General features: G+C 44.9%; 1 protein-coding gene across 1 annotated transcript in view; it reads left to right on the top strand.

The window, feature by feature from the left end:
* MLXIP (MLX interacting protein) overlaps nucleotides 1-25336 on the top strand; it is a 2063149-nt gene that overhangs the window by 1520348 nt on the left and 517465 nt on the right. The window contains exon 10 of the mRNA XM_085634535.1: nucleotides 22062-22183. Within this exon, the coding sequence (XP_085490661.1) occupies nucleotides 22062-22183 (122 nt within the window). The remainder of the gene's footprint in view (nucleotides 1-22061; nucleotides 22184-25336) is intronic.

Here is a 25336-nt window from a genome sequence, read left to right as displayed (position 1 = left end):
CCCGTAAATTCAAAACGGGACTGGCTGAGTCGGGACTACTTGGCTCACGTGCTGGCATCACATGAACATATTCTAGGAAGGCGACATTCCGTCCTGGGGCCCACTGGAGGGCTTTGAAATGGAAAATTGTCCTGTAATCAGCATGAATGCAGGCAGACCCACCGGAGGTAAAAAATTTGCTTAATAATTTTTAAACAACATGTCCCAGCGTGCACTGTGAATGAAACCCACTGGGAAAGGCACACTGGAGTCCTATAAAATGAGTGACCACGCAGGGGACTGTGTTTCAGCAATTGACTTCCTGCCTGCTCGTGCCTGCCTCTGAGGAAGAAGCGAAGACGCTTCGAAACATGTTAGGCAAAGGACTGTAATTATCTGGATGAAATGGCGCTTTCCTCATTAAAGAATGGTTGTTACCTACTTGTGAAAGGAGTGCATCCTCAATTTCTGGGCAACTTTATGGATACATATAATCACGGCGGTTCCGGCTGTGGAGGTGTGCACCGCCCGTAAATTCAAAACGGGACTGGCTGAGTCGGGACTACTTGGCTCACGTGCTGGCATCACATGAACATATTCTAGGAAGGCGACATTCCGTCCTGGGGCCCACTGGAGGGCTTTGAAATGGAAAATTGTCCTGTAATCAGCATGAATGCAGGCAGACCCACCGGAGGTAAAAAATTTGCTTAATAATTTTTAAACAACATGTCCCAGCGTGCACTGTGAATGAAATCCACTGGGAAAGGCACACTGGAGTCCTATAAAATGAGTGACCACGCAGGGGACTGTGTTTCAGCAATTGACTTCCTGCCTGCTCGTGCCTGCCTCTGAGGAAGAAGCGAAGACGCTTCGAAACATGTTAGGCAAAGGACTGTAAATATCGGGATGAAATGGCGCTTTCCTCATTAAAGAATGGTTGTTACCTACTTGTGAAAGGAGTGCATCCTCAATTTCTGGGCAACTTTATGGATACATATAATCACGGCGGTTCCGGCTGTGGAGGTGTGCACCGCCCGTAAATTCAAAACGGGACTGGCTGAGTCGGGACTACTTGGCTCACGTGCTGGCATCACATGAACATATTCTAGGAAGGCGACATTCCGTCCTGGGGCCCACTGGAGGGCTTTGAAATGGAAAATTGTCCTGTAATCAGCATGAATGCAGGCAGACCCACCGGAGGTAAAAAATTTGCTTAATAATTTTTAAACAACATGTCCCAGCGTGCACTGTGAATGAAATCCACTGGGAAAGGCACACTGGAGTCCTATAAAATGAGTGACCACGCAGGGGACTGTGTTTCAGCAATTGACTTCCTGCCTGCTCGTGCCTGCCTCTGAGGAAGAAGCGAAGACGCTTCGAAACATGTTAGGCAAAGGACTGTAAATATCGGGATGAAATGGCGCTTTCCTCATTAAAGAATGGTTGTTACCTACTTGTGAAAGGAGTGCATCCTCAATTTCTGGGCAACTTTATGGATACATATAATCACGGCGGTTCCGGCTGTGGAGGTGTGCACCGCCCGTAAATTCAAAACGGGACTGGCTGAGTCGGGACTACTTGGCTCACGTGCTGGCATCACATGAACATATTCTAGGAAGGCGACATTCCGTCCTGGGGCCCACTGGAGGGCTTTGAAATGGAAAATTGTCCTGTAATCAGCATGAATGCAGGCAGACCCACCGGAGGTAAAAAATTTGCTTAATAATTTTTAAACAACATGTCCCAGCGTGCACTGTGAATGAAATCCACTGGGAAAGGCACACTGGAGTCCTATAAAATGAGTGACCACGCAGGGGACTGTGTTTCAGCAATTGACTTCCTGCCTGCTCGTGCCTGCCTCTGAGGAAGAAGCGAAGACGCTTCGAAACATGTTAGGCAAAGGACTGTAAATATCGGGATGAAATGGCGCTTTCCTCATTAAAGAATGGTTGTTACCTACTTGTGAAAGGAGTGCATCCTCAATTTCTGGGCAACTTTATGGATACATATAATCACGGCGGTTCCGGCTGTGGAGGTGTGCACCGCCCGTAAATTCAAAACGGGACTGGCTGAGTCGGGACTACTTGGCTCACGTGCTGGCATCACATGAACATATTCTAGGAAGGCGACATTCCGTCCTGGGGCCCACTGGAGGGCTTTGAAATGGAAAATTGTCCTGTAATCAGCATGAATGCAGGCAGACCCACCGGAGGTAAAAAATTTGCTTAATAATTTTTAAACAACATGTCCCAGCGTGCACTGTGAATGAAATCCACTGGGAAAGGCACACTGGAGTCCTATAAAATGAGTGACCACGCAGGGGACTGTGTTTCAGCAATTGACTTCCTGCCTGCTCGTGCCTGCCTCTGAGGAAGAAGCGAAGACGCTTCGAAACATGTTAGGCAAAGGACTGTAAATATCGGGATGAAATGGCGCTTTCCTCATTAAAGAATGGTTGTTACCTACTTGTGAAAGGAGTGCATCCTCAATTTCTGGGCAACTTTATGGATACATATAATCACGGCGGTTCCGGCTGTGGAGGTGTGCACCGCCCGTAAATTCAAAACGGGACTGGCTGAGTCGGGACTACTTGGCTCACGTGCTGGCATCACATGAACATATTCTAGGAAGGCGACATTCCGTCCTGGGGCCCACTGGAGGGCTTTGAAATGGAAAATTGTCCTGTAATCAGCATGAATGCAGGCAGACCCACCGGAGGTAAAAAATGTGCTTAATAATTTTTAAACAACATGTCCCAGCGTGCACTGTGAATGAAATCCACTGGGAAAGGCACACTGGAGTCCTATAAAATGAGTGACCACGCAGGGGACTGTGTTTCAGCAATTGACTTCCTGCCTGCTCGTGCCTGCCTCTGAGGAAGAAGCGAAGACGCTTCGAAACATGTTAGGCAAAGGACTGTAAATATCGGGATGAAATGGCGCTTTCCTCATTAAAGAATGGTTGTTACCTACTTGTGAAAGGAGTGCATCCTCAATTTCTGGGCAACTTTATGGATACATATAATCACGGCGGTTCCGGCTGTGGAGGTGTGCACCGCCCGTAAATTCAAAACGGGACTGGCTGAGTCGGGACTACTTGGCTCACGTGCTGGCATCACATGAACATATTCTAGGAAGGCGACATTCCGTCCTGGGGCCCACTGGAGGGCTTTGAAATGGAAAATTGTCCTGTAATCAGCATGAATGCAGGCAGACCCACCGGAGGTAAAAAATTTGCTTAATAATTTTTAAACAACATGTCCCAGCGTGCACTGTGAATGAAATCCACTGGGAAAGGCACACTGGAGTCCTATAAAATGAGTGACCACGCAGGGGACTGTGTTTCAGCAATTGACTTCCTGCCTGCTCGTGCCTGCCTCTGAGGAAGAAGCGAAGACGCTTCGAAACATGTTAGGCAAAGGACTGTAAATATCGGGATGAAATGGCGCTTTCCTCATTAAAGAATGGTTGTTACCTACTTGTGAAAGGAGTGCATCCTCAATTTCTGGGCAACTTTATGGATACATATAATCACGGCGGTTCCGGCTGTGGAGGTGTGCACCGCCCGTAAATTCAAAACGGGACTGGCTGAGTCGGGACTACTTGGCTCACGTGCTGGCATCACATGAACATATTCTAGGAAGGCGACATTCCGTCCTGGGGCCCACTGGAGGGCTTTGAAATGGAAAATTGTCCTGTAATCAGCATGAATGCAGGCAGACCCACCGGAGGTAAAAAATTTGCTTAATAATTTTTAAACAACATGTCCCAGCGTGCACTGTGAATGAAATCCACTGGGAAAGGCACACTGGAGTCCTATAAAATGAGTGACCACGCAGGGGACTGTGTTTCAGCAATTGACTTCCTGCCTGCTCGTGCCTGCCTCTGAGGAAGAAGCGAAGACGCTTCGAAACATGTTAGGCAAAGGACTGTAAATATCGGGATGAAATGGCGCTTTCCTCATTAAAGAATGGTTGTTACCTACTTGTGAAAGGAGTGCATCCTCAATTTCTGGGCAACTTTATGGATACATATAATCACGGCGGTTCCGGCTGTGGAGGTGTGCACCGCCCGTAAATTCAAAACGGGACTGGCTGAGTCGGGACTACTTGGCTCACGTGCTGGCATCACATGAACATATTCTAGGAAGGCGACATTCCGTCCTGGGGCCCACTGGAGGGCTTTGAAATGGAAAATTGTCCTGTAATCAGCATGAATGCAGGCAGACCCACCGGAGGTAAAAAATTTGCTTAATAATTTTTAAACAACATGTCCCAGCGTGCACTGTGAATGAAATCCACTGGGAAAGGCACACTGGAGTCCTATAAAATGAGTGACCACGCAGGGGACTGTGTTTCAGCAATTGACTTCCTGCCTGCTCGTGCCTGCCTCTGAGGAAGAAGCGAAGACGCTTCGAAACATGTTAGGCAAAGGACTGTAAATATCGGGATGAAATGGCGCTTTCCTCATTAAAGAATGGTTGTTACCTACTTGTGAAAGGAGTGCATCCTCAATTTCTGGGCAACTTTATGGATACATATATATATATATATATATATATATATATATATACACACACATACATACCTACATACATACCTACATACATACATATATCATTTTTCCTCCTACCAATGAAGCCCCCATATAGGAGGCTAAACAATGCAAAATTAAATAACTGTTTTTGCAAACACACACTGAATGTATAAACCACAGGAGGGCAAGTACCACTTGAACTCTTTTTAATGAGTAAAACGCATGAAAACTGCAAAACAGCAGGCATTGTTAGCCTACAGGCTGCATTGTAAACCAATAGCATAGAAAATGAAAGCAATCGCACAAAAAACTGGCACCATGCCTTTAAGGCAGCCATGACCTCTAGCTTCCCATCATGCCTCAGGGGTGACAGTTAGGTCAGTTGTTCTTTCCGGCTCCTTCAGTCAGGACCCTGGAATGACAGCTCTGACTTTTTTGTCAAATTAATCTAAAATTCTTTAGGTTTTCTACCTTTCACTCGATGTCTTTTTGACTTTAGAGTAAGGTGTAACCAGTTTTTTGTCTGTCAGAATGCCTTCGCTTTTTGATCCTTGCCCTTCTTCTGGCAATAAGAAGGCCAGGTCAGACACACATTCTGTGTGCATACTATGTGTCCCTGACTCTCACTCTCCAGAGACCTGTCCACATTGTAAGAAGCTGTCCAGGAGAACTCTCAAGGACAGAGAGAGAATTTGTGTTTATTGTCTCTCTGAAAGAGGTAGGTCCCCTGTGAGACAGAAGAAAAGAAGAACTAGATCTACGTTGAGAAGTAGAATACCGATCTGTTCACCGTCGGCGTCGGGATCGGCGTTGAACTTGCCAGTGGTGAAGAAGCAGATGTCTTCGTCGAACTCTTCGACAGTGCACTAGCATCATTCAACTCCAAGACCGAAGATGGCAGCTTCAACGTCGAGTCAGGTAAAAGTTCCTCCATTGATGTCAATCAGGCGATGGTCAACTTCGAGAAACAGGTCTCCGTCAGCGTTGGCTAGATGTTTGGCGTTTAGACAGGACACTCCGTCTCCGCACATCCTTGAGCGATCGACTTCGAGGCACAAGTCTCCGTCAAGATCTTTGCAGAGATCATAGACATCAAGGCATAAGACGCTGGAGACCTGGAGACCTTTGCCTCGACGTTGAACGCCTCTGCACCGAAGTCTGGTGTCTTGACGTCGACCTTCTCTTAGAGGAAGCAGACGGAGTCCTCTCAGAGAAGTTCGACGTCGAGACACCAGACTTCGGCGCAGAGGCGTTCAACATCGAGGCAAATGTCTCCGTCGACGCCAGCGCAGAGAAAGTCGACGTCGAGACAGAAGACTCATCACGAAGAAGGTTGAGGTCGAGACAACGACGTTTGACGTCGAGACAAGGGACTCCGTCGGCGTCACAACCCAGGAGTTCGACGTCGAGACACAAATCTGCACCCAGAGAGATATCGACGTTGTCATCGGAATCGAACAGGCTCGCGTTCCATGAGTTTTCACCGTCGCCATCACCGACGTCGAGGCCAGAATCTCACCACTCGCTATCAGGACGTTTCTCTGTTTCTTCCTCAAGGTCACCGGTGGTCATTTCGGCGTCGAATAGCCTGATGTCTTCACCTGTACAACCCAGTTCCACTGAGGATCCTACAAGAACGGAGAAACAAAGATCTCCATCTGCACATCGCCCATGTTCCCCTGAGGCTGCTGTGCCAGAAAAGGGTTGAAGATCTCCATCTGTACACCTCTCTCCCAGATGGTTGTTACCCCTGGATCATTGGCAATAAGCTGACGCTGCACAGTCAAGAGGTGTTCAGGACTATTCCAGCCCTCTGCACAGATCTCCACTAACACGACTGGTGCAAGCGGCAGATCTTTTATCCAGAGGGGCAAGCAAACTAAACATCACTATGCCCACTCAGCAGAGCTCATCCTCGGTCATCTTCGAAACTCTGCATCAAAGATCGGCAGCCAAACCATTGTTACCTTTGGTGCCGGGTCTACTCCAACCTGTGATGGACATTTTTCTTATGCCGGCGACTATCAAGTCATCCCCAGCGAGAATCCTAAAGAAATACAGGTCTCCTGAAGAGGACCCTTTTTCTCAGATCCGACCCTCCACCAGATTCTGTTATCATCACGGCGGCTAAGAAGATGCATGCTGTAGCTTCCTCATCTACAGTTCGACCGGATAAGGAGAGCAAAGCACAAGATGCGTGGGGGAGAAAAATCTGTGGCATGTCAGCCTCCATGATGAAGGTTTCCACCGCTGTGGCTCTGTTGGGGCGCTATGACAGATCTTTGTGGGACTCTCTCCAAAGGTTCACAGAAAAACTGCCAAGGGAAGAACGCAGAGATTTTGAGGAAATCTTGCAAGAAGGCAGTTTGGTAGCAAATCAAGTGATCAGCGCCGCAGCTGATGGAGCTGCGCTTTCTGCACACTTATATGCGCATGGAATCAGCGCCAGAAGATCATCCTGGCTCTGTCTCACTGCCCTTAAACCAGGAGCGCAATCATGAATTCTCAATCTTCCTTTTTCAGGCACAACTTTGTTTGGCACTCATACTGATGAGGAGATGGCAAGGATGAAGTCGGAACTTGACACTCTGAAGGCTGCGTGGCTTGAAAAAAAAAAAGAGTTCCGACGCCGTTACAGGCCCTATGATCGGCGGCCCTTCCATCAGAGGGTTCAAACCCCTCACTGGTAGAGGCAACAACAGCAGCAGGGTCAATTGAAATCCCACTACTAGGGTCGTTGTACTCCCACAGGAAGAGGAACTCCTCGTCAGTCCACTACCTCAGCTAAAACACCAGCTAAACAATGAGTGTCCGCTTCCCCCATCGCCGTTTCCCACTCCAGTGGGGGGAAGTATTACCAATCATCTAGAAGAGTGGCGTGGAATCACAAAAGACCAATGGGCGTTAACTACACTGCATAATGGGTACTCTCTGCGTTTCCGACATCGACCTCCATCGATCCCGCCAGTGAAAACAGCATGCCACCAGATGAAAATACTGCAGCCGGAAGTATCTATCCTTCTGCGCAAGTCAGCCATCGAGAAGGTCCCGATAACGCAACGAGGTCAAGGATATGTTCTGGTGAAAATGAAAGGTCGGAAATCGGAATACAGACCAATTCTGGACCTTCGGACACTCCGAACAGAACATCAAAAAACAAAGTTTTGCATGTTGGCTCTTCATCAAATATATCCACATCTGCAACAGGGAGATTGGATGTGTTCACTGGATCTGCAAGATGCATATTTTCTTGTCCTGATCAGTCCTCATCACAGAAAGTTCCTAAGTTTTCTGGTGGGATCGTCCCATTATCAGTACCAAGTGCTGCCCTTCGGGTTGAAGTCAGCTCCTCGAGTGTTCACAAAGTGCATTGCAGTAGTGGCAGCCGCTCTACGACGAAAGGGCATATTTGTGTACCCCTATCTGGACGACTCGCTACTAAAAGCTCTTTCCCCCCAGAGCGTGAAGAGTAATTTCCAGCAGTGTCTAGACCTTTGTCAGCAACTGGGTCTACATGTCAACTTCGAAAAGTCAACTCTGCAACCCACTCAAATAATTAATTATCTGGGTGCCACAGTAGACTCCACAATAGGAAAAGTGTTTGCTTCGCAGGAGAGACTGTTATCTATCACACTGAAAGGCAAACAGATTTTAAGTACCATCTTCCCGTCGGTCCGTCAGATTGCATCGCTTCTAGGATCGATGGCATCCTGCATTTTTCTCGTCACCAATGCCGGCTGAGAATGCGTCCTTAACAGCAGGACCTGAAGGACAAATGGGATCAGAGAACAGCTTGATGAGCCGACAGGATATAACTGTCAGAAGCAGCCAGGACATCAATCCCATGGTGGATGCGGCAGGAGAATCTTCTGGTAGGGGTCCCTTTCCATCAGGCTCCTCCCTCCCAATCATTGATCACAGATGCCTCCCTTCAAGTTTGGGGAGCTCATATGGGGTCACTCCAGACTCTGGCTCGATGGTCAACAAAAGAACAGCTATACCACATCAATATGCTGGAGTTGAGGGCTGTTCATTTAGCTGTCATAGCTTTTCTCCCTTCGATTCAGTACAATTCCATTCTAATACAAATAGACAATACGACCACCATGTACTACCTGAACAAACAGGGAGCAACTCGGTCGAGGACTCCATCGCTGGAAGCTCAGACCCTCTGGCATTGGCTCCTGGCGAGGAATCTAACGATTACGGCAATACACCTACCAGGAGAGCAGAATTCACAGGCAGGCACTCTCATTCGGCACTTCAAGGACCAGCAGGACTGGGTTCTAAATGACGAAGTTGTTGAAGAAACTTTCCAAGAATGGGGTCATCCAAGCATCGACCTGTTCGCGGATGACACAAACAATAAATGCTGAGACTTCGCCTCGAGGTACTACAGACCAGGGTCGAAAGGGAATGCCCTTTTGATCAGCTGCTCAGGGGCGTTTGTGTACGCCTTTCCACCTCTTCCACTTATCCCGAAGGTGGTGACCAAGCTCTCGCACTCAGACAAGAGGATGATCCTGATTGCTCCAGACTGGCCCAGTCATTGGTGATACCCGGTCCTGCTGCACCTGTCAGAATGTCCACACAGGCGACGGCCATGCAGACCGGACCTGCTGTCCAAGATGAACAGGAACATTCATCACCCCAGCCTTCCATCACTGAGCTTGGCAGCATGGCTCCTGAGGTCCTCCAGTATGGTCATCTAGGACTTCCTCAAGACTACTTGACCATCTTGAAAGAAGCTAGAAGACCCTCCACGAGACACTGCTATGCTTGTAAATTGAAGCGTTTTTATTTATGGTGTGTGCAAAATATTTGTCATCCTACTAAAGGTCAGTAGGAAATGATTTTACCATACTTGCTTTACCTAGCTACGGCAGGACTAAAATGCTCTTCCATTAAGGTACACCTTGCTGCCATTACGGCATAAAGGCGCTCCCCTTCTTAGCCATCCTACTTTTTAACTACAGGTAGTAAACGACTTCTTACAAGGTCTAAAGAAGGTCTACGCTCCTGTTCGACCTCCTTCACCCCCTTGGGAGCTTAATTTAGTTCTTGCTAAACTGATGGGTCTCCCATTTGAGCCTATTCACAAAGCAACCCTACAACACCTTATATGGAAGGTAGCTTTCTTAGTGGCGATTACCTCTGCTCGCAGAGTGAGCGCGATTCAGGCCCTCTGCTCAAAAGAACCTTACACAGTTTTTCATCTTAATAGAGTTGTATTAAGAACCCATCCTTCCGAAGGTGGTGTCAGATTTCCATGTCAACCAGACTATTTATCTACCGACCTTTTTTTGGTAACCCCTCTACCCCAGCTGAGAGGTCTTTGCACTCATTAGACCTAAAAAGGGTTTTGAAATTCTACTTGGACAGGTCTAAATCAATTAGAAAATCTGATCAACTATTCATTAATTATAGCTCGATCAGAACAGGGTATCCAGCCTCCAAGCGGTCCATCTCAAGGTGGATAGTTTCATGTATCAAATTGGCTTATCAGTCAGCACAAAACCCACTCTGGTCTACACCCAAGGCTCATTCCACGAGAGGAAAAGCGGCTGCAACTGCTTTCCTTCATAATGTACCAATTTCCGAGATCTGTAAAGCGGCTACTTGGAGATCTATACATACAATTACAAGGCACTGTTGCCTTGATTCAGATACCAAAGCAGACACCCAAGTAGGCCAGGCCTCCTTGAGGAATCTGTTTCAGCACTGTTAACATATGGTGTTCCTTTTGTTGGGTCATTCCTTCTCATTTGCCTGCAGGCGGAGGATGGGCATGCTAGTCTATTCAGTGCTTACGACTATTGATGAGGATCCCCTGGAAGAGAAGGATAAGTTACTTACCTGTAATTCTAGTTCTCTTCCAGGGGTATCCTCATCAGTCATAAGCAACCCACCCGCCCCCCACCAGGTAAATGAGACTGTGGTATTATTGAACTATATCTTTGTACCCTGACCTTCGGGTCCCCGCAAAGAACAACTGACCTAACTGTCACCCCTGAGGCATGATGGGGAGCTAGGGGTCATGGCTGCCTTAAAGGCACGGTGCCAGTTTTTTGTACAATTGCTTTAATTTTCTATGCTATTGGTTTACAATGCAGCCTGTAGGCTAACAATGCCTGCTCTTTTGCAGTTTTCATGAGTTTTACTCATTAAAAAGAGTTCAAGTGGTACTTGCCCTCCTGTGGTTTATGCATTCATTGTGTGTTTGCAAAAGCAGTTATTTATTATTAGGAAGGCGGAAGCTGAAACGTTGTAGTGGAAATATATTTTTGTTCTTTGGTGAATCTATCTGTTTGAGTCACTTCTTTCTTAGATATATGTATAGAGCTGTATATATATGTTTTTCTTATATATATTTTTTATTATTTTTGGGGCCCCTGCCTGTGGGCGGGAATATTCAGTGCTTATGACTTTGATGAGGATACCCCTGGAAGAGAACTAGGATTACAGGTAAGTAACCTATACTTTGTTTGCCTCTGCATAGTTGTCAATGCGTAACCAGCAGTAAGATGATTTGATTCTAGTACTGAGCAGACAACCTTGCATGAACAAGGCTACCTATGTTTGGCTCAATGTGTACATTCTCAAGGCAGCCTCCAGCTTTGCACAGAACACTAACCCTACCGGGCCTCTGGCCACCTACTTACAGGCAAGTGTTAGGACATTGGATTCGACCTGAGCCCATTTATGAACATCTTGCAACCATGACCCAATGGTTGGGGGCACCAGTGGCTTCCCACACCATGTTGCTGCACCATTTGAAGAGTCTAAGAGCCAGATCCACAAATCTGCACAGGAGTCTATCATTTTTAGTCTTGAGATCAAGCACATCAGGCACAGGCCAGGCATGAAGGTGACTGTCCGACCCACTAACTCAGAGATGATCTCCATTTCCTCCACCCACGCCGAGCTATAACAGTGCAATCCTACACCATATAGTAGGAACCTGCATCAAGCTGATGTCATCTAGGATACTCCTGACACTGTTCCCTCAAACATGCGGTGTATATGTCTTGCGGTGAGATAGGTCTGATGTAAAAATTAAATTGTGTGTATCTGGAGATTTTCTTAACCTGTTTCAAATCCCTGTTCCATTGCTCATTCGTAATTGCCCTCCCCATATCGGCTCTTCATCTGTTCCTGACTCCCAGACCTTGAACGGATTGTTGAGTGTTCAATAGGGTGGACAGGACAGTGATTGCCCCCCCCCCCCATCCCTCCCGGTTCTGTGTATTAGCATGCCCTGTAGGGGTCCTGAAATAGCACATACCCTTCGCTCCCATCCCCACCTCCGGTCCATGGCACTCAACATGTCATTATATGTAAGAAAGTGACCTGCCGTTATCTTGTAAGTTTCATATACATCCTGAAATGTGAGTTAAGTGCCCTCCACATACATGTCCCTGACACAGTTCACTCCGGCCCCTACCCACAGCTACCTATCATGTGTCAGCATGACCTCTTTCATCTCCAGTATCACCCAGTGGTAGCTGTGGTGCATATGGGCGAGCTGCCCTTTTTTAGGTCTCGCCTAGCGTTGCAGCGCATGCGCTTCGCGCTTTGCAAGACATGCTGTATTAGAGTATATTTTAGAAGTGGTGTGGAAGCCCCGCCCATATATTTAATTGGCTGGCGTCATCGTCCATGGTAAATGCTGGCTTCCGATTGATAATGAGGCTTCTTAGTCCCTCCTTGTAACCGCCCTGTCTCCTTTTGGGACCGCCCATCAGGACTGAATCTTTTACATGCGGTGTTACACTGTCTCTTTTATTAGTCGATAGCACTATTTTCTTTTTGTTCGCCTTTAAAGTGAAAACGCGATGCAAATGCTTTTGGGATAAAATTCTACAGAGATGCTTGTTTTAAATGTAATACCGAGCTCGGCACCCGCTTCAGGGACACCGCACACGGTTTATCTTTTTAAACATTTTTTATGTAATACCGAGCGCGACGCTTGCTTCTGTGACACTGTGCTTTCTTTTTTTTCTTTTTTTACTTAGACCAGTGGATTTACGGGTAAGCTCCTTTGAGGCTCCGTATATTTCCGACGGCCACTTTAAAGGGCGGTTCCAGAAACTCTTACCCTCTGGGCGGACCCGGAAGGGTCTGTCTGCTACAGCTCGGAGTGAGAAATCACATGTGCCACAATCACTGACTGACCATGACCCGACACGACCCGAGCTGCTGCTGCTCGCCTGCCTCCTGTCATGGGCTTCTGCCGGACTGTACTTCATGGAGGGGCAGCACTGCTACAAGCCGGCAAACAGGAGGCACCTGGGAGTGCCCCCTATAGAGCCTTATGGATTATGACATAGTTTGAAGAAAAAAACTTGCAACAACTAGAGTTAGCACAGTGATTTCCACATGTAATTCTGGACATTTTTGCAGGGACATATTCTTGAGTGTTTAACATGGAGCCGCCAGTAGTATGAGCTGGGCCTTGTGATGCCTACTTCCTGTTTGTTTCCTGCCAAAGCTGTATTCAGGTGCCACTCGTAATCTGTGTATCAGACTCCTTGATCCACGTGCTGAAAATTTCCATCATGTCAAATGGAGACCAAAGTTCCCTGCTGCCGCTGTTGAGTTTGGACTCAACTGTGCCAATCCGCACTCTATGGTATTAAAATTCATAACAAGCATTTGCAATGCAATAGGTCTCGCATTTAGACAAGTTTGAGCTATTGACATTGTAAATGACAATGCCTTTTATTTTTGTTTTCGTTTTTAAAACATAAATAAAAGGCATTGTCATTCACAATGCCAATAGCTTAAACTCACGTAAATGCGAGACCTGTTGCATTGCAAATGCTTGTTTCTGTAAGTAACAGTGTCAGCACTTCCTAGCCGCCACTGCAAGGTTATATCTGATGGTCGGCTTGTTTCACAAATGTAATAGCCATTCCAAGATTCTTTCCCTGCAACATCTTTAACAAGTGGTCCCTCCCTGGGTGAGTGATGACTGCTATCTAGCGCATTGACCACTGTAGCTGCACCGCTGTATTATACAGCTCATAATTCAGGGTCCCTCAACCCTCCCTCTAATAGTTGACTTTGGAGCTTATGAATTACAATTCTTTTCCTGGCAGACTGCCATATCAAGTCCAAAAGAATGGCATTAGTTTCCCTGAAAAAATATTTCTCTTGTAGGGGATTTCCATGAGAGGTCATAAGCACTTGATGAGTCCCGCCCACGTGCCGGGAACCCGGAGCACTTCTTTAGATATATCTTCTTAAGTGGATATTTTTCACCTTTCTTCAGGAAGGCCTGCAAAGACACACAAGAGATAGAAAAGACAATAATACAGCCTAACTAAATAGGCTACAATGGCCACAACTTTATCTTGAAGTGAAAAAGATAGCCAGTATACTATGTTTTAAGCAATTTTTTTATGGTGGTTAACACACAGAAAACTCCCATTCACAAAACTCCTTTTTTCATGCTAGAGATGAAAGGATGGGACAGAGTAGCCCCATAGGCTTCCATTTTATGCCTTAAACTAGACGCTGTGCCTTTAAGAAAACTACAGAGACCACCAGTATTCCATGATGCACAGCCAGTGGAAGTTACTTCAGTTCTTTTTTCCGGCTCCTGCTATCAGTACCTTGAAGCATAGAGCTCTACCAAATTTGGTTTTTTTCTTAAAAAATCTCATCAGAATTTTACTTTTAAGTGTTTCACTCGACGTCTTTGGCCTTTCTCTACCTTTTTCTGTCTGTTCATGACATAACTTACCACAGTTTCATTCAAAAATGCCACCTCTTTTTGATAAGTGTCCAGACTGTGGAAGGAAGAAGGCCAAAACTGACCCTCATAGAGTGTTCATTATTTGCCTGCCTGCTACTCACATTACTGATTCCTGTTCCATCTGTAAAACCTTTTCCAGGCGCAGCCTGCATGATAGGGAGAAGAGAAGATTCGACTTCAAGGAGCAGAAGAACGAAGAAAACAGCAGGTCTAGTCATCATGTTGGACTTCAGGGCGAGGAGAGGGTCAGTCCTCTACCAGGGCTCTGTCTTCAGCCTCGGGGGGGGGGGATCGTGGGGGGGGGCTCTCCAGTAGAAGAAGGGCTGAAAAACGGCATCGGTCCCGGTCAACATCGAAGGCTACAACATCGAGGAGATCTTTGGCGGTGGCTATGCCAACGTCGAGAACTCCTTGTTCGGCATCTAGAAGCCCACCTCAGACGGTAAAAAGATCCCAATTGAGAACATCGCATCACTTGACGTTGACTCATCACCGTCGATCCACGTCGACAGATCGACGTCGACACATCACGGTCGATCGAAGTCGACACATCACCGTCGATCGAAGTCGCCACGCCACTGTCGATCAAAGTCGAGAAAACACTGTTGATCACGGACTCGGTCGACTTTGAGAAGACTGCAGTCGACGTCGAGAGGAAGTTCTCTTTCGAGACAACTTCGAAAGTCGCCATCGACAAGTAGATCAACGTCGAAGGGGAAAGATAGGTCTCTTGTGGAATCTACGGCTCCTCCTTTCTCCAGAAGGCTTGGAAAAAGAGGAGACTAATCTACTCTTCGGATTTGGAGTATTCCCGAACATACTCTCCATCTAGGACCATATCACCTACTTAGTCTCCTCCTCATCTTTCAGATGATCAACCTAGGCCACCTACATTGCCGCCTTTTCAGCCTACTACACCTCCTTCTCCTCTGCCTACTACTCCGCCTCCTACACCATGAAGGCCAAGGTCTAAGTCTCACACGAGGGATTGTTCTCGCAGCCATAGACGCTCCTCTACTCGTTCCCACCGCCGACATCACGGTGGACGATCTTGTTCTAGACACAGCAGGGACACTTCCTCTACAAGTACAGGAAGATATTCTCCTACTTTATCTGACTCTCCTCCTCAAAGGATTTCACCAATTGATGATATTTCTACCTTTCAAGAAGTTTTGGTTCAGGGGGCCTCCAAATTGAACATTTCAGTGTCCACTCCGACGCCATCAACTTCAGTGATATTCGAGACTCTTCAACAGAGACAAGCATCTCGTCCCTTGGTTCCTCTGGTGCCGGGCCTCTTGGAACTGGCAGTGGAGCTTTTTCTAACACCCTCTTCCATTAATCCATCTCCATCCAGACTGCAAAAGAAGTATTGTGCTCCTGAACAGGATCCCACATTCTTATGGACGGATCCAGCCCCAGATTTGGTAATTGTGGTGGCAGCTAAAAAGCAACATACTACGGCTCCAACATCCGCAGTTCCACCTGACAAAGAGACCCGTAAGATAGATTCAGTGGGAAGGAAAGTGTGCAACACAGCAGCGACTTCCATGAAAGCTGCTAGTGCCACAGCTCTTTTAGGTAGATGTGACCGAGCACTGTGGGAGTTGCTCCAACAACTTGTGGAACATCTACCTAGAGATAAGAGAGGATTTTAACGAGATCTTAATGGAAGGACTTATGGTATCTAACCAAGTAATTAGCGTTGCTGCTCACACATCTCTTCTGGCTGCACATGTATATGTGGCACTCAGACGGAATTCATGGCTTCGCTTGACTTCACTGAAGCCTGAAGTACAACAGCGCATCCTGAATGTTCTGTTCTCGGTTACTACACTTTACGGCTCTCATGCAGACGAGGAGATGGCCCAAATGAAAGCGTATATGGAGACATTAAAAGCTGTTGGTCGCGAAAGACCCAAAGATCAACCAATATCTTTCCGTCCTTTCTCACGCCGATATTCAACGCAGGGGGTTCAAACCCCTTGGTGGTAACATGGTCGACAGTCAGGCACACAGCAATCGTATCAACGATCCTACCGCCCTTATCAAAAACGACAACCAACTGGATGGTCAGGATAACAACCTTCACAAGGAGACAAGATCCCTACTGGTTCCAAGCCCTAAATCATGTCCTCGCCCTCTTCCATTACCCTCTCCGGTAGGGGAAAGCATTAAAAATTTCTTGGCAGAGTGGCAAAGAATCACACAAGACAGTTGGGTTCTGAATATTGTGCGCAATGGATAGTCTCTACGAATCACCAGCCCTCCACCATCAGTGCCTCCGAAACAGTAAAGATTCCGCCTATCACAATTACAAGCAGTAGTGAACATTCTCTTACGAAAACAGGCAGTAGAACCTGTTTCTTTGTTACAACGAGGCAAAGGGCTGTATTCAAGATTCTTTCTCATCTAAAAGAAAGACAAGAACGAGTTCAGACCCATTATCGATCTAAGGAAGGCCAACAAATGGATTCGGAGAGAGAAATTCCGGATGTTAGCATTACTCCAGATCTATCCTCAACTACATCGAGGGGATTGGTAATGCGTTATAGACCTACAAGACGCATACTTCCACATCCCCATCATAAAAAAAATTGCAAGTTCTTGAGGTTTGCAGTGGGAAACAACCACTATCAATACTGTGTACTTCCTTTCGGCCTGAAGTCAGCATCCAGGACCTTCTCCAAGTGCATGGCAGTGGTAGCTGCCCATCTGAGGAAAACCCTTCGGTTGGGACTTCACGTGAATCAAACGAAGTCTACCTGAACTCCTGTACTGTGCCTACAATATCTGGGAGCATCCATTGATACTCGCACGGCAAACGTGTGTCCTTCAGAGGAGAGACGCTTATCGATCCTTCAGAAGGCTCAGGCTCTCATGACAATGTCACACCCGACTGTGAGGAAGGTCTCCTCTCTTCTGGGCTCTATGGGGTCTTGCATACCCCTCACACCGAATGCACATCTGCACATGAGATCCCTGCAGGAATGTCTGGAAGACCAATAGGACCAGCGAACAGGAGATTGGGAAGAACGGATTCAACTGTCTCAACATGTCCTCCGGTCCATCAAATGGTGGTGTTCACCCACCAATCTCCTACGAGGTACTCCTTTTCACAAGGATATACCGGCTCAAGCTATAGTCATGGATGCCTCTCTCCTAGGATGGGGAGCCCATACAGATCACCTTCAAATTCAGGGCAAATGGTCATGCAAGGAATCTACTTACCACATCAGTCTGCAAGAGCTACGAGCAGTTCATTTGGCTCTGAAAACTTTTCAGCCGTCATTCGGTGCCATCTCCCTGCTTGTACAGACTGACAATACAGCAACAATGTTCTACCTCAACAAGCAGGGAGGCTCGAGATCCAGACCATTATCTCAGGAAGCCCAGACAATCTGGAAATGGCTTCTAGCCAGAAACCTGACCATAACAGCAACTCACCTCCCAGGTGTTCAAAATGCTCAGGCCGACTCTCTAAGCAGGCTCCTTCAGGAAAATCATGAGTGGGTCTTAAACGACGACGTGGTACGAGATATATTCGAAAAATGGGGTACTCCGGAGGTCAGTTTGTTCGCCAGCGCAGGAAACCGCAAATCCCAAAGCTTCGCCTCCGGGTTCTACCAACCGGGAACCCTGGGGAATGCCCTCTGGATCAACTGGACAGGCAGATTTCTCTACGCCTTTCCTCCAGTTCCCCTGATCCCGGCAGTTCTCATCAGGCTTTCTCAATCACGGACCAAGATGATTCTCGTAGCCCCGGAATGGCTATGTCAATGGTGGTTCACAGGCAGTGTAGTATGGACACTTGAACTTACCTCAAAACTGCATGGACATTCTTAAGGAAGCTAAGCGGCTATCCACACGCTCTGCTTATGCTCATAAATGGAAGAGATTCTGTATTTGGTGCTCATCGAGGAATGAGGACCCTACCACTTCCCAGGAAGATGTCATCCTTCCATACTTGCTAAATCTAGCCCAATCTGACCTCCAATTTTCTTCCCTTAAGGTTCTGAAGGTTGAAATGCCCTTCACCAACTTCCTTTTTCAGAATTCCTGTCATTAAAGATTTCTTGGAGGGTCTGAAAAAGGTTTTTTCCTCCCATTAGAAGTCCTTCCCCTCCTTGGGTGCTTAAAGTGGTTCTTTCTCGGCTAATGCAATAGCCCTTTGAACCCATTCATAAGGCTACTCTTTAGCATCTGTCTTGGAAGACAGCTTTCCTTGTGGCTATCACTTCCGCCCGCAGGGTTAGCGAAATCCAGGCACTTTGCTGTCAAGAACCATACACAGTTTTCTGTAGATCTAAAGTGGTTCTGAAGATTCATCCGAATTCTCCCTAAGGTAATTTCGGATTTCCATGTGAACCAAACTATTTCCTTGCCTACTTTTTTCCAGCATCCATCTTCTCCAGTGGAGAGATTGCTTCATTCCCTGGATGTAAGAAGGGTTTTAAAATTCTATCTGGACAAAACCAAGGAAATAAGGAGAGCGGATCTGTGGTTTGTAAACTATGGCTCTCTCCGTACCGGTCTAGCGACTTCTAAACAATCCATTTCCAGATGGATTGTCTTTTGTATTTTACTCTGTTGCCACAAAGCTAACAAATCCCTTGCTGGTAGGCCTAGGGCTCACTCTACCAGAGGAAAGGCAGCTACTGCGACCTTGCTTCGTAATATACCCATTTCGGAGATTTGTAAGACTACTACCTGGAAGTCAGTCCATACATTCAAAAGACAGTACTGCCTGGACTCTGATGCCAAGGCAGATGCTCAAGTAGGGCAGGCTTCCCTTCGGAACCTCTTTGCTTAAACTTGCAGTTCATTTCTCTGTCTCTTCCACCGCGTCTGTTTTATAGGGATGGGCTTGCTAGTCTATTCAAGTTCTTGTGACCATACATGGAGATCTCCTACAAGAAAAGGAATAGTTTCTTACCTGTAACTCCAGTTCTCTTGCAGGGGTATTTCAATGATAAGTCATAAGCAACCCTCCCTCCTCACCGGTGGAATAGACAGACGTATCCATTATACAGAATAGGCATTCACTTCTCATCGCCTTCAAAAAGAACTGAAGTAACTGCCACTGGCTGTGCATCATGGGGTACTGGTGGTCTCTGGAGTTTTCTTAAAGGCACAGCGTTTAGTTTAAGCCATATAATGGCAGCCTATGGGGCTACTCTGTACCATCCTTTCATCTCTATCATGAAAAAAGGAGTTTTGTGAAGAGGAGTTTTCTGTGTGTTAAACACCATAAAAATAGCACAAAACATAGTATACTGGCTATCTTTTTCACTTCAAGATGAAGTTGTGACCATTGTAGCCTATTTAGTTAGGCTGCATTATTGTCTTTTCTATCTCTTAAGTGTCTTTGCAGGCCTTCCTGAAGAAAGGCGAAAAATATCCACTTAAGAAGATATATCTAAAGAAGTGCTCCGGGGATCCGGCATGTGGGCAGGACTATTCAAGTGCTTATGACTTATCATGGAAATACCCATACAAGAGAACTGGAGTTACAGGTAAGAAACTATTCCTTCTCCTCGAGCACTGGTAACGCTGCAAAAAAGTACAGTAATAGTGCCAGCAACAAAATATTTAAAGAGCTACTTTAAGATGGTTGGAGTGCCTCAAGAAATACAAATCAAAGTAGTTTAGATACAGTGGATGCAGGGATTTGCTTGGTGAAATTTAGGATTGCTTTCCAGAGGCAAAAATGTGTGAGGACAACTTTTTTCTCAGATGACATGCAGTCATAACTCATCCACATGTCATATAATGACCAACATCTTTTCTACGAGAAGGTGAACACATACTTAGAACATTTTAAACAGATCCATGGTACACTAATCCCTTTAGGACTAGCATCTATTTTTTTTTTTTTTATTTGAGCAGGAAAATACACAAAATGAAGAGTAAACAATCAAGTTATATTACATCAGACATATTGCATAAATAATGTCAAGATGCAAACTAAACCAAAACATCATGATTATAAATTCACTTAATAATGGCTATAAGACTCACTACTATAAGAAAAAAAAATAGTACAGCTTATCCGAGTAATTTTAGAGAAAACATAATTCAGAAAGGTCCACATTATAATACCGCTAAAAAATATAGAAAATCCCTATACTTTCTTCATTGCATATAACCCAATGGGAAACATTCTTGCTTGATTAAAATACATGCAATTCTTACAATGGATATCCCTCTAATCATGTAAAAAAGTGCAATGTGCAGAAGAGTAAAGGGCGTACAAAATTGCATACAAATCTAGCAGCAAATATAATTCCCAAAAAGTGCCATGTGCATAAGATTATTTAAATGGTATGAGTGGACCCTATAATACTTAAAGTGCATTGTATTTATAGGGGTGATCACCTATATCCTGTAATCATCTTTCGTCCGCAAGCTCATTAAAAGAAATGTTTTGCCTAATACCCCTGAATCTTACAGTTGCTCCTATTCGTTTGGTATAGGCTTCTTCTAGTCTACAGGTCCTGGACATTTTATTAAACCAGTATTCAATACTAGGTTGTTTATTAGTTCTCCAATTTTGAAGAACATGTGACCTAGCAACTGCAGTAGAAATTAATATAAAATATTGCTGATATTTTGTAAAACACCTTACTTCGCCTGATGATAGGACTAGCATCTCCTTAGAAGTTCAACAGGCAATACCGTATATTTGGAAGGCATGGTCACCAGTTTGAGGCAGCATTCCCAATAAGATCCACAGATTTGGGAACAAGTTCTTCATCCTTAAAAAAGGTTAGGGTTAGGTATCAGTCCTGTGTTTCCTCCTATTTCTCTCTTACGGCAACACAACAGCGAATTCCGTTTCAAGGATTAGGGCTTTTGATACCAATTGGGTTTTGTATGTCATTGTTTCTTTGGGAGTGCATGGAGAATACAGCAGATCAGAATTTTGTATGTCATAGAAAGTAGTGGCACATCATCATGCTATAATTTTATGGATTTTGTGCGCTGATCTGAATTATCCAGAGTGCGCAGTGTGTGGATTGGCAGTCAATAAAGTTGCCTTTGGTTGTGACCTAGCACGTCATACCCTCTGCACCAGCTGAAGCTAATTACCGTTGCCCTTGGGTAGTGGAATTTTGGGGCGAAACGTGGAGCCTTCCTGACAGATAACGTTGTGAGGATGAAAGTCATAAAATGCTATGGGCAGCATAGAACCTCAGAACTGTAGCAGGATTGTGGGGGCCTACCCAAGAAGTAGAAGGGTGGTGATGGAGGAGATCAGAAGATTCGCTACTATGGTCAGTACATGAAGCCATGGGAAGCAGGTTGGTGTTTGGCCAGCCATATCAGCTGGTCACCATCTTGCGAATGCGCTTTTCTATTTGTAGAGTATATTTTTTTGCATTAAATATCAATATTTTGATCAGTAAATAAAGACTGCACTTGCATGGGAAACCATCCCTACAGTCCTCAGAGATAATCCTTGTGGAGATTGTCCACACTTGAATAATTCCAAAATATCACATCTGAAAACGATATGTGAGTTATAGTGGACTGGCCAGGTATTGCACACCCTGGAAACCAAAAGGTTGTGAACACTGTTTTAGTACCCATTTACTAATGAGTCCTTAAATGATGCGATTATGGTAAGTGCATAGCACCACATGGGTAAGAGCTTTCACCTCCACCAAGGACATTTTGGTGTACTTTCATAGTTGCAGATAAGTAAATAATTATTTACCTTTGTATCTCTAGAACATTCCTGATGTACTCATCTGAGATTGACTAGTTCTATACTTACTTTGCAGCTGCCTTTCAGGGACAACCAGGTGCTCTGATTGTATCCCCAGCACATGTAAAAAAAGATGGTATTTTAACTCAAATTATTGCCAAATCGAATGTTGCAATTGCTCCTGCTGGACCTAGAAGGGTAAGAACAGATTATTAAACATGTGATTTAAATGTTTTGTTGTAATTGTTTGAATTCCTAAAACATGCTCTTTAATAACTTTCTTTGTTGGGGGTGGCGTGGCTTAACCGCCAAGCATGGCAGCCGTAACCTAGCCTTGCTTTGTACATTTGTATTGTGTGATTCTCCTCTTTACTATCTTAGGTGATCATAAGCGTGATCACGCGCATGTTGGTTTTACATGTACATGTGGAGCGTGATCACGCGTGCTGTTTACTTTTGTTTCCTATGTGATTGTATTGAGGTCATGGCCTCATACCTTCTCCATGGTAACCACAACCGTGTTTTCAAGTATTTTAGTAATTTCATGGAGAATGGACTTGCGGGCAGTGGGCTCCTGCTGAAATTGAAATAAAACTTCCAGAGTTACCTCCTTTGAATGTCTCCTGTATCTTCAGTACTTCCCAACATTTTGATGACAAGCGACTATGAGCAGGAGTCTGCTGTGTCATTTTCTTCATTTCTGACATTTTCAAACCTCCGGCTGCATTCCGTGGAAGTCGATTTTTCACTGGTACCTGCTACGTTGAATACGGGAAACTTGTTCCAACTGCCTTGAATACAAGAAATTCCCTGCTCCACCACCTGTGAGTTTCATTTTGGGCTTGTATTATCTACCATTTCGGCAAGCTTATCCCTTCCACTTGCTCTCGCACGTGTCTCCTTTATGTGACAAATGGTTGTCACACTTCAAACACGACTGTGACCCTGATGCTTTGTATCATTACTACGCGGTTGCCATCTTGAATTGGGCCTCTTTTAGCTTTAATCTTGTGAGGGAAACACGTTCTCCATTCATTTGTGAAAATACCTTTAATTACAACGCTACTTCATTTTTTCAAAATAAACAAAAGCAGAAAAGCAAACATAATTTTTCAGAGCAATACTTTGCCTCTATAAATAAAAAAATCCTTGTTTCATTCCATACATAACAAATAAGAAAAGAGGAAAATGTCCAGCTTTCAGCAGTCTGTCCAAATACAGCCTTTCTTACATAATCCTGGCAAATCAGCTCAACCCTGGAAATAATGGCATAATTCTTTTGAAAACGTCCTTGTCGCAATTGACGCAGGGACGTTTAATGCAGAAAGTAAAAAGGCAATCCTCTACAGCAATCTAGGTATTGAAGGACAGAACGTTTTTGACAGTTTACCGCTTATCACACCATCAGGAGAAGGTGAAGGCTGGAATGAATATATAGATGCAATTACCAGATTGAAGAACAAAATCACAGAAGAGCCAAGTGTTTTATTGGAAAGATTTAACTTCAACAGGAGGAAACAATCTACGGATGAGACTTTAGAGAGTACATCTCTGCGCTCAGAATTTTACCTGCTAAATGTAATTTTGGTTGAACTGTGGAGGTTTCAATCAGAGATCAATTTGTGTTTGGATGTAATTCAAAGAAAATTTAAGAGCACCTTCTTTCATTCAGGGATCCAACACTGATGGAAGTCATTGACATGGCAATAGCAATTGAACGATCTATTGTATCTTGTAGATGTATTTCTTCTGATATATTGACACAACCCATTAATGCTGTTCAGGTCCCATAATTTTTTTTATGCTTTGTCTTTCAGGTCTAAAAACAAGTTTCATTTCAAGAAAAGTTATTTTTGCTATAGGTATGGGTCTAAGACACATCTTAGCAACAACCCTGTGTGTCCTGCTATTGATCAGAAGTATACCAAGTGTCATAAGATGGGTCATTTTCAGGGTGTCTGCAGGTGTGGTTGGGATGCCTCTAGGATAGGTTCTGTGACATTGCCTCAATCAAAGAGGATTGTGTGCAGGATCTGTCCAGAGTTGCCCTCACGCTTGAGGTAGATGCAATTGATGATATACCAATCAAAGGACCCATTTGTGATGTCTACATCAGTGCCACTAAGCTGGATATGATGGCAGATTCAGGTGTACCCCTCACAATAATGTCAGATCCCTTGTATTAACAACTTTGGTCTACATCCAAACCTTTAGGAAGACCAGATGTATTTCCAAAAGCATACGGTGGTCAAGACATCGCTATGCTTGTGTGTTTTTTATGGAAATTATAAAGCGTTTAGAGAGAGAGGCTTACAATAAAGGTTATGTTGCAATGAAAGGTACATTAATTTTAGAGTTGCAAGACTTAGCAAGGTTAGGTTTAATGCTGGTGCCTGATTCTCCCAACCCGGTCAGAATATGTGATGTGAACATAGCTTCTATACTAGATTCTGGAGATGATCTCCCATCTGAGGTGATAAAATCTTTTCCTGATGTTTTGCAATAAAAATGGTATGAATAAGAAATTTGAACACAAAATAAAATTTTAAAAAAGACTATTCCCATTTCATACAAAGTCCGGTCCGTACCTTTATCAGTTAGACCTGAATTCAAGACTTTACTGGATAATCTTGTAAAAGATCAAGTAATTACCCAGACTGACTCTCCTGAATGGGTCAGTCCCATCGTCCTAGTTCGCAGCAAGGATGGCAATATTAGGTTATGTGCAGGTTTGCGCACTTTAAACAAATGACTGGTCTTAATTGTCATCCGTTGCCTAAAATCAATGATTTGCTTTCAAATATTAGTGGAGCAAAGTTTTTCTCCTTATTGGATCTTCGCTCTGCCTATCACCAGATTCCACTCACTGCAGAATCCCAAGAACTTAAAAAACTGGAATTCCTGGAACACAAGCCTATCAGGATGATGTCCTGATTTTTTCAAGCATAAAAGTGGAGCATAAATACGTTTTATCAAGGGTACTAGAAGTTTTTAAAAGCGTAGGTATCACTCTTAAACCTGACAAGAGTACACTGTAAAACTGATTTAGACTCTCTTGGACATCAGATTTCTGATACTGAAATACATCCCAAATTTTTGTTTGTATAAGCTATACAAGACGTTCCCCCTCCTAAAGATCAAGATTCACCTAAGTCCTTTCTGGGGATGAGTGAATATTATTGAAAATTCATTCAAAGTTACGCCAGCATTGTACAACGTCTTATGAATCTATTGAAGGAGAATTCCCAGTTTCTTTGGGATGAGGTTGCTGACCAGGCGTTTAAAACAGCCAAAGATTTTATCACAAATGCATTGCTTTATCGGCATTTAAATCTGGCGCAAAATGTTTGG

This window comes from Triturus cristatus, chromosome 11 (genome assembly GCF_964204655.1).
Source record: "Triturus cristatus chromosome 11, aTriCri1.1, whole genome shotgun sequence".
NCBI lineage: Eukaryota > Metazoa > Chordata > Amphibia > Caudata > Salamandridae > Triturus > Triturus cristatus.
Note: the sequence above shows the minus strand (reverse complement) of the source record. Positions and strands in the feature narration are given on the sequence as shown.